Raw genomic sequence first — 10,207 nt, forward strand, 5'->3', positions numbered from 1 at the left:
GATGGACTTGGACAGGCTCAGGGAACTGCTAGGTGGAGTTGCCTCTTGGGAAGAAATTCCTGAAGAAAGAGAGACAGAAACGTAGTAAATCTATCAACTATTCTGATGCAAATTCAAGATGGAACTCGATTTGCTGTGGTTATTTAAGAACCTTAGTGATACAGAAATTGCATAGAAATAGCAAAAAATAAGTGCCTGAAGAAGGGCCGCTAAGAAAGTTAAGAGAGTGGAGCGTCTGTCATACGAGGAGAGGCTGAGGGAGTGAGAATTGCTTAGCTTCCAGAAGGCAGCTCAGGGGAGATTTTATCAATGCGTGTAAGTACCTGATGGGAAAGACATGGAGACAGATTCATACTAGCGCTTTCCAGTGACAGGACAAGAGACAACAGGCACAAACTGACAAACATGAAATGCTATTTAAATATAGGGAAAAGTTTTGTTTTCCCTGTGAGGGTAATTGAATACAGAAAAGTTATGAAGTGTCTGTCCTTGGAGATACTCAAAGCCCAGCTGGACAGACTCCTGGGCAACCTGCTTTAGATGACCCTTCTTTGAGGAGACTGACTAGAATGACTCCAGAGGCTCATCCAAGCCTCAGCAGTGCTGTGATTAGCTTCTGTAACATTAGCTTTACGCTACCAAACCTTGCCACAGTGTCACGTAACACAGAAAAAAAAATAGTGGTGATGTGAATTTTTGTAAGCTGAAGACAGGGTCATTTTTCTCAATTCAGGTACTAGATCATGAACTGGGAGAGTCAACAGAACGGTGCTGTTGAGGAAAGAAAAAAATCATTCTAAGATGGGTTAATACTGCTTGACATAGGATGGGCAAGGCCTCCCATGGGATACAGCGTTCAGCTTTGACAAATTAGGGAGAACTCACTAGAGAGTAAATGGAAGCATGAGATTTGGGTGTTTTGTGGTTTTTTGTAGAAACGAGAAGACATCTTCATTAGCCTAATCACTGGTATATTCAGTGGACAAGTGAGAACATACATGACCTGTGACATGTCAGCATTCTTCTAGTTACTTATTTCTCCAATTAAAAAAAAAAATGTAAAAAGGTTAGATGCTTTTTTTTCTTTTTCCCCCCAAATGTGACCCCTTAGGTAGAAGAGGACCTGTTGGACCCACTGGACCTATGGGAAGATCTCCTGATAGTGCTTCTCCTGGTCCTCCAGGTGATCAAGGACCACCTGGTTTAGATGGCATCAGAGGTATTAAAACTAAAAGTACCTAATTCAGTCATGTAAAAAGCCGTTGAGACTACTAGAAGTCACTGGGTTGCTGTCTGTAGAACAACATATAAAAGTGCATAGGGAACAAAGAAACCAACCAATACCTCCATGAATACACAGAGGTGAACACCGGATAGATCACCAGAGCAAGGATAAAATACAGATCTCCAGATTCAGTTTCCTGGCCTGTAAGGTAATTCTGTACAACTCCTGTTGCTACAACATATCTCAGTTTCCACCAAAGCAAACACTAATAAGATTACTGGTTCCTCATCCTAGGCAAGAAGGATAAAACACATTGTCCAGAGCCTGCCTTTGTTGGTAAACCCACAAAAACCTTTCTGATTTAAATCCAGCCCTGGGAAAGCTAAAGCTGGACACGCTTTCATTAGCATTTATTTAGACCTCACTTCTGTTACAAGTAGGGGTTGCCAGTTCCTATAGGTTCTGGTCCTGAAATGGAGCCCTTTCAAGCTGTTCTGACCCCCTACATTAAGCATTATCTGAACCCTTCCTTACCCAGTACAAAGACTTACTTCCTATTGGGAAGCAGGGAAGGTAGATTAGAAGGGTAACCAACCCTGTAATAAATATGGAGAAACATTGTCTCAATGCATGTAACATTAACTTGCAGCCTTTTGCTTGCACAAAATCTACATAGTTTGGGGAGCTATTTCTATTATTGTCTTCCTTACAATACCTTGGACAAAGGCTAATGGTAGTATTGCCAAAAAACATGCAAGGGCTTTCCTACATCCCAGAGGTGAAAAAAAAAAAGGGGGGGGAATCCCACTGGAACGTCTCTTTTTAGATGTTTATGCTTGTTCTTATATTAAAAATAAAACTCTTTACCATAGGTCAGCCTGGGAAACCTGGTCCTCCTGGAGAGACTATCTTTGTGCGAGGAGATCCAGGTGATATCGGCCTTCGGGGGGCACCAGGTAACCCTGGGCAGCGAGGACGACAAGGAGCCAGAGGTCTTCCAGGGAACCAAGGAAGAGGAGGCCTAAAGGGTATGATCTCAGATGTTTTTAACCAGCATGTGCATTTATGCCCAGCCCTATGCAACTGAGCTTCATGCACAGGGAATTGCCATTGGAGACTGAGCCAGACATTAGAAGTAGGCTGGACATTCATTACTCCGCCCTGTTACCTACAAATAAGATCAGGAATATCAGTGTAAAGTCAGGCACATGTACTGCTTCAACAGCTTGTTGGAAGACTCTCTGGCCAACCTGAGGATGAGGCAGTAGAACTTTTGAGTCTTACAGATAAAGCAAACCTTGACCTCTTTTCAGGGGGGTTGAGAAACTATGGATGATGCAGATGTGTTTGAATTAAGAGTCTCACATATACCCCATATTAATAGATTTGGGCTTTCAACAGATTCTTTTAGTTTGAAAACAGGGATCTAGATACTCTGCTTCTTCCACATGCTGTAGAGAAGTCCTATCTACACCAAACTCTTCTGACCTCTAAAAAAAGAAAAGTCATAGATTTTAATTCAGTTTGAAACCGGGAAGTGAAGAGGGAAATGTGCATGTCTTTCTGTGAGAGAACAGAGTTGAGCTGTCCCAACTGTTTTTTTATTACTCAAGCAGCCAGACTTCCTCTTATTAATGCGTTCACCTTCTTGGGATGCAAGACACATGTAACTGCATAACTGTTTTTTTTCCAGGTCCTATGGGAAGCCATGGCCCACAAGGTCCACCTGGTGCTACAGGACAACCAGGAGATGAAGGTTTTCAAGGAAAACCTGGTCCGAGAGGTCCCACAGGTATTTATGAACTTGTTGCTCATTGTCACTCAGTTGTAACCATTCTCTTTCTGTTCATGTATCAAATCTTACTAATGTTTACTTGCATGCAGACAATTTAAACAATCTCAGAAAAAACCCAACTTAAATGATTTCTCGTGCGAGTTGTGTAAAAATTTCTGAACTATGTTTCTAATGTCACATCATGTTAAGTGATTCCAGTTCTCATTCCATTCTTTAATTTACATGCCTGAAACTTGTTTCTGCCTGCACCACGATGGCCACAATCTGCTCTCCATTTTTCTAATCCTTCAGGTTTCATAGGTAAGTTTATGACTATTATTTTTTTTTTTTATATGGGCTTCCTTCTGTATAAGTACATCCTAGTCTTATTGGAAGGTACTCTTGGCTTGGCTACTAGAAATAGAAGATACTGCTAGAAAAACATAGTTCTAATAGATTTTTCATGTAAATAGCTAGCACTTAAAAGCAGACCAATATCATGATAATGCTACACTGAGAACTCTTATGCTATGATGTCAGTTAGACTAGTAAAATGCACTTGTTTCAAGTTACCTTTTTGGGTTTTGCTTGTCACACAAGATGCTTTCTAACCAGCAATTTAGCAAACGCTTAAATCCTAACACTGGATTACTAAAAACACCAAACTATTAATCTGACTGAATTGATCCAATTCTGCTTTTGTTCCAACATGCAAATAGCCAGTAGCTCCCAGTAACTTTCAATACATAAGATGCGGCCTTTATTTTTTATTTTTATAATTATTTCAAATGGATATTGTGGGTTAGCTTCTTTGGCCTGCTTATTGATGGTTTTGTAGCCATGTAATAGGCAAAGTACCATAAAACACTGTGCTAAGGTGTTTGTGTGGAAGTTAAGTAGACTTCAGGCTATAACTCAGATCAGTTTACAACACATTAAGACACAAACTGTACACCAAACATTTGAAACATATCAGCTAGCATATACTTGCTAACATATACTTCCCATGCTGTTAAATGCTGCTAAAAGTAAAATTAAAAGCAGTGAGGCTTACTAATTCAAGATTTTTAAATACTTGAAGTATACACTTGAATAGCAAAATCAGTTACATTGTTTTTTCACATGGGAGCTATTAACCAATCTTCTGTCTAATTCACTTTCCTGTTACACATTCAAGGTGACCCTGGTGAACCAGGAAAAACAGATGATTCATGCCCTACCATCCCAGGGCCTCCTGGGGAAGCAGGGCAAAGAGGAGAAGATGGCTCTGTGGGATTACCGGGGCCAATAGGCCATCCTGGACCTCCAGGTAAGATTTTGTTTTTAAAGCTTAGATGTCTATTTTAGCCATTTAGACAACAAAGTGAAAAAGGTCAGAAATGTCAGTGTTGCTTCTCTACGTTTTACCCTCTCTCTCTCTCCCTTAACCACTTACTGATGGTCTCCATAAACATGTAGTGGGCTCATTAATGCTGAGGATGATGGATCAATATAGCTGAACCAGGCTGCTTGAGCCTGCCTGCACTGCATTCCCTTATCCTAGGCCAGGAAGGGGAAAAGCATCAGGCACTGTTAAGAAAAAGAGTTCAGTTTCAATGAAATATCTAGTTTTATGTATCTTAATTAATTTGCCAACTATAAGATATTTCTGGGGTTGAATTGTTGTTTTTACAAAAAAAAATATATAAAAATAATACAGAATTAAAACAGTTTCTGTAAAACCAGATGATACAATGATAGATACTTGCTTTTTGTTTCATTAAAATAGCAGTATTCCAATTTTCTCCTGGCTTGGAAGGCAAACTGGAGGTTTTACTTGCAAAAGAAGCAATGTGTATTACCAGAACTTCAGTGTACATGAGCTTTGGTGAAATACCTACGCAACCAACATTGAGAAGCTGTTAAATTGTTTTGACTGGTTTAGATTTTCTTAACGAATCCAGTCAAAAGTAATGTGGGGAAAGGTTGAATATTGTGAGACAACCTTGAATTACTCGGTCTGCAGGTTAAATAGCAAAATTTGCAAGGAATGAAACACTCTGTTAATGAGAAATAACTGTTTCTTACCAAAAGAGGAAAACCACTCCTGAGTGCAGTAATACCCGAGAAGTGTAACTTCATTCAATTCAGATTGTTTAAAGTAGCCCGTGAACAGGATCATCACTATCTGTACCCTGTGTGTGGGACTTACCTTTTACTGTTGTGGCCACACCTTCTTATCTGCCAATGTATAAAAATGCATGTACATATGGGAAATATAAAAAGGTGAGGCCATCAGGAACCTGAAAGCACCTTTACCCTTCCCAACTGGATGTAATCCAACCCTGCAGTCCCTCCCTGTTCTGTAAGCACTGTAATACATGCATTACTTCACAGGAACTTCAGTACATGCTTAAAGACTTTGCTGAATTGGATTCTAAAAGATGAAGGCCTGCCCCAGGATGAGTTATAACTCGTTACATGGTACAGATAACGATGCCATACTGTATTGTGTATGTTCTGCAAAAGGTTTGTCCTGATCATGTTTGTTAGTGCTTTGATTTCAACTCTAAGTCACACAAGATCTGTAGAGAGGGCATAAAACCTTATCAGCAATTGCTGTTGCTAAAGGCATGCCTCTGAGCTAGTCCTCAGCTTTCACCACAAGTTGATAAAGTTGTAAAGAGAATTCCCAGCAGAAAGCAGTCCTGCACCTCTTTGTCCTGAAGCATCATTTCTTGGTAGTGTCAATTCTGCTGGCTGGCCCTTTGCGTGCTCTGTATGTTTGGACAATGTATAACCGTTAAATGCAGCCAGATGAATGGAAAATACGTATTTTGTATTCATGTAGGAGAAAAAGGTGAAGAAGGGTCATGTAGCCTGCCAGGTCGAGATGGCTTACCTGGGGTACCTGGACCTCCAGGTGACCAAGGGCATATAGGACAGCAAGGATATGCTGGGCCACGAGGTAAGAATGGAACATGACTGTTGGGGGAGAGATGTGTGAGATGATGTAGAGACTAAGTTTTCTCTCTATTCCTCCAGTTCATATATGAATATATCTAACACTAGCCTGAGATATCATGACCTTTCTTTCCCCTTCTCAGTTCAAGCACTGATAGTACCATCTGTGAATGATTTCATAACATATATAAAGACTTACTGGAAGAGAAGTTATCTCAGCATCCATTATTAACCAGAAAGGCAATTAACCACACATGCTTATACACCATGTATCAATAGGTATGCATTTCTGAGTCAGGGCTAATGGTGGAACTGTCTGTGAGTAATTAAAATTGTATGTTAACTGTGACTGCTGTTTAATAAATGAATGGTTTAATACATATGCGAGGAAAGGGCATTGACTGCTACTGCAGGGATTCAAATTCAGTCCAAACAAGTCATCCTAGTAAGTCTGGGAAATCATTACCCACCTCAGTTCATTTCTTAGCACAGGACAGAAGCACAATAGAAAAGCCAACTGTCAAGCAGCCAGTGGCAATCTAGGTCATGTCTCTCCCATAAGAAGGATAACATCAGTCTACTGGTGTCTTTATTGCCCATGACAACCTGCGAAGTTGTATTATATTCTGTCAGGAACCCCTTACTGAACACTTAAATACAGCAAAAATTCACACTAGCTATGTATTCATACAAGTAAATATCTTCTTCCCTTTCTCCTATGTATAAGGTCCACCTGGCCAGACTGGCATCCCAGGGCCACCAGGCCCCCATATCAGATCTGCAAGTGGATTCTTACTCGTCCTTCACAGTCAGTCAGACAGAGAACCACTCTGTCCGCAAGGGATGCCAAAATTATGGACTGGCTATAGTCTGCTGTACCTGGAAGGACAAGAGAAAGCTCATAATCAAGATCTTGGTATGTATAGTAGTACATAATTGCTCTCTGGTTAAGATCTGGTATGGATTGATCTATACAGTGAAGGACAAGCCAAACGGAGCATACTATAGAATCATCAATTACTGATTTTCTACAGAGTTAAAACTATTTTATACTGATTATAATGAACTCGTGACCCATTCAAATGGGTTTCTGCTGTTAGGCAGTTGAATAAAAGAAGAATTTTAAAAAATTTAAAAAAAAAAAAAAATAAGTATTTCTACCTTTGAGTAATTTGGATTAAAATTACTGAGATTAGTAGTTTTTTTCACTTGTCCTGGCTAGTCATTTTGGGCTGTCTTTAAACTCAATGGAGAGATTTTCCTAGATCAGGAATCACATTTGGCCACTCTGAAATAACTCCCTGGAGGATCTGCTCCTTTTTACTTTAGAGACAGCCTGGGAAAAAGCTGGTTAAGTTAGGTGGTTACAACTGGATAGTATAAATGTGCTTTACAAATAAAATTATAAAGCATATGTACAGCAGAATTGTGTGCTTTTGAAAGTCAGAAGCTAATGTTCTTTGTAATAGACAAATTTCTCCCAAATACAGCTGCTTTTGGTGTCTTGGGTCATCTCTGTATCTTCTACAGTTCTGACTAAAACTAGCTGTCTAAGAAATCTGATTGACTTGCAGCCTGAGAAACTGATTGGCAGCAACTTGCATAGAAGAAATACCCTACGTTCTTGTTGACGTGCTATACAAGAGGCAGGGAACTCTCCTAGGAAAGGCCAAGGACTTAATAAGCTGGACAAAAAAAAAAAAAGTGTTTAAATGAGTAATAAAAAGAGATATTTTTAGTTCAGCAGTGTTGTTCTGAAATGTTTTCACTACTGTGTGTTTGGCATTCCCCAGGAGAGCCAGCTGCTAACAGAATGCTCTTATAAGCCGTTCTGTTACCAGCTGGCTCTTCTGCCAGCATATAACAGTGAAAATAAGATTCAGAGAAAATAAGGTCCTTATATCCTGTGACCTGTGTGTTCTTTTTCCTGCATTTTCCTTACCTAGGCTACTCCAGATCCTTTATTAGTACTGGAATGGAATATTACCAGTAATAAACAAAACTGGCTTCCTTATAGAAATATCACAAGGTGGTAAGATTTAAGGGCATTACAGAAATCATACATCACACACAAAGTTCAAGGCAGAACATACATGCAGTGCTTACTGTTGGTAACTAAGTAGGTCATTGTGAAGCTGCTCCAAATTCAGTTCTGGAAGAACATCATCTCTGAAGTACGCACTAGTCACTTCTTAATTCCCACTGTTCTCTGCCTAATGAGCATTTTGCAGGATTGGCTCTACAAAATCCTTTTATTGCACTTTGAGAGTCTGTGAGACCTTTAGGAAGGCAGTAGAAAAGCTGCCGAGATTTCTGCTTAATGCACTGATACCAACAGTATTTGTCATATGTTACAAAATTTTTCTATTTATCAGCACTGGCATTTGGTTTCTCACTGCTCCTGATGAGTCTGTAAATAGCCAATCTCCCCTCAAACCAGCCGCCACCTCTTGCCTCATTTATTTTTCAGCATTGGCACAGCTAAGAAATCTGTTATCATAAGCATTTCCCATGCTGACAAACTACATCATGTTTAAATACTGGATTGTGACAAATATTATTGATCAAAGGAAGATACTTAATGGTAAAAAAAGTTTCTGTTTTCGTTATAACTGGCTATTTTGGTAGAGGGCTGGGGAAGTTTAAGATTTGTGAGTTACGTAACTCCAGTTAAGATACAGAGTTTTGCAGCCACGTTGGCCAGGATGCTATTGTCAACTTTCCTAGAAAGAAGGGGAGTAAATTTCATCATTTGTTATTATTTTCAGGTCTGGCAGGATCTTGTCTTCCTGTGTTTAATACCATGCCATTTGCTTACTGTAATATCAACCAAGTTTGTTATTACGCCAGTCGAAACGATAAGTCTTACTGGTTGGCGAGTGCTGCTCCTTTACCAATGACACCACTGTCTGAAGAAGAAATACAACCATATATAAGCAGATGTGCTGTATGTGAGGCCCCAGCCCAAGCAGTAGCAGTTCACAGCCAAGATCAGTCAATTCCTCCCTGCCCGGAGAACTGGAGGAGTCTTTGGATAGGATATTCCTTTTTGATGGTAAGAGCTTGGGCACATGATCACATATATAAGTATCTTTCATACAGCTTTTGTGTTCTAAAGATTCAAAGATTTTTAGGGCTGAAAAGTAAACTATCCAATGTGTAGCAAATATTAAAAAAGGAAAATTCATAAAAAGAAACAAGATGAGAGTTAGCTCCAAATTGCAGAACCTGGCTATAGCCATATATATACTAAAGTCACAGCCTTAAACTACGCATTTCTTAACATTACAAAGATTTTGCTTGCTTGTCTTTAATAAATAACGTGATTTTCATGTACTAAGACACACTTTTCAGAATTAGAGGTCCAAGTCTTTTTAATGCCATCGCCTAGTCACATTTGCAACTGTTTAGGTAACAGCATCATTTAGAACTGACCGGGATTACTTCTCTTTAGTTTGATAAATACCAGAAAATATAAATTAGCTGGCTCTAGACTTAGGAGATTCACTCATTACAGAACAAATTAAGATTTTTTTTCCTGCAAAGGAAGCTTATTGCAAGTTAAGATCACCGAAAACAGTACAGTTAAAACCAGATAAAGTCAGGAGAAAAGACAAATCAACATAATTTACCTGTTTTTCATGCACAGTTACCAAGTTCTTCCATTGTTCTTCCCAGCACACTGGATCTGGTGATCAGGGTGGTGGACAGTCCCTTATGTCACCTGGAAGTTGCCTAGAAGACTTCAGATCAGCACCATTCATTGAATGCCAGGGTCAGCGGGGAACATGCCAATTTTTTGCTAACGAATACAGTTTCTGGTTAACAACTGTGGTACCTGAATTGCAGTTTGCATCAGCTCCCCTATCAGGAACTCTTAAAGAAGGACAAGAGCAGAGGAGAAAAACCAGTAGATGCCAAGTATGCCTGAAGCATGGCTAACAAGCAAAACAAACCCAATTAAAATTAATTGAAAAGAAACAGTAGCACAGTGATAAAACAGGTGAACTTATCTGCGTGATTGAATAGAAGAAGTGTTAGGTCAGTTGTCTGAACTTGAAGCTACTACATTTTATTCATTTTTTGCTTCTTTTTTAGAAGTACACCACCAAAAAAAGAACCACCACCTATAAGATACTTACAGAACCATAGCTCTTGAGATGCTTTTTATTTTTTAAAGCATTGATTATTAAAATGTTTATAAGCCAAAGCACTAATCACCTTTTGAAAAAGTTAAAACACATTTATGCCTCCTTCGTTCAGCT

At 39.4% G+C, this 10,207-nt stretch overlaps 1 protein-coding gene across 1 annotated transcript in view; it reads left to right on the forward strand.

Moving 5' to 3' along the window:
- COL4A4 (collagen, type IV, alpha 4) overlaps nucleotides 1-9,884 on the forward strand; it is a 64,562-nt gene extending 54,678 nt beyond the window's left edge. Inside the window, exons 37-44 of the mRNA XM_010023882.1 lie at nucleotides 1,112-1,219; nucleotides 2,098-2,253; nucleotides 2,919-3,019; nucleotides 4,170-4,308; nucleotides 5,833-5,946; nucleotides 6,670-6,858; nucleotides 8,711-8,997; nucleotides 9,621-9,884. Of these exons, the coding sequence (XP_010022184.1) occupies nucleotides 1,112-1,219; nucleotides 2,098-2,253; nucleotides 2,919-3,019; nucleotides 4,170-4,308; nucleotides 5,833-5,946; nucleotides 6,670-6,858; nucleotides 8,711-8,997; nucleotides 9,621-9,884 (1,358 nt within the window). The remainder of the gene's footprint in view (nucleotides 1-1,111; nucleotides 1,220-2,097; nucleotides 2,254-2,918; nucleotides 3,020-4,169; nucleotides 4,309-5,832; nucleotides 5,947-6,669; nucleotides 6,859-8,710; nucleotides 8,998-9,620) is intronic.
- Nucleotides 9,885-10,207: the final 323 nt, after the last annotated feature.

The sequence above is a fragment of the Nestor notabilis genome, unplaced genomic scaffold (assembly GCF_000696875.1).
Source record: "Nestor notabilis isolate BGI_N333 unplaced genomic scaffold, ASM69687v1 scaffold911, whole genome shotgun sequence".
Taxonomy (NCBI): domain Eukaryota; kingdom Metazoa; phylum Chordata; class Aves; order Psittaciformes; family Psittacidae; genus Nestor; species Nestor notabilis.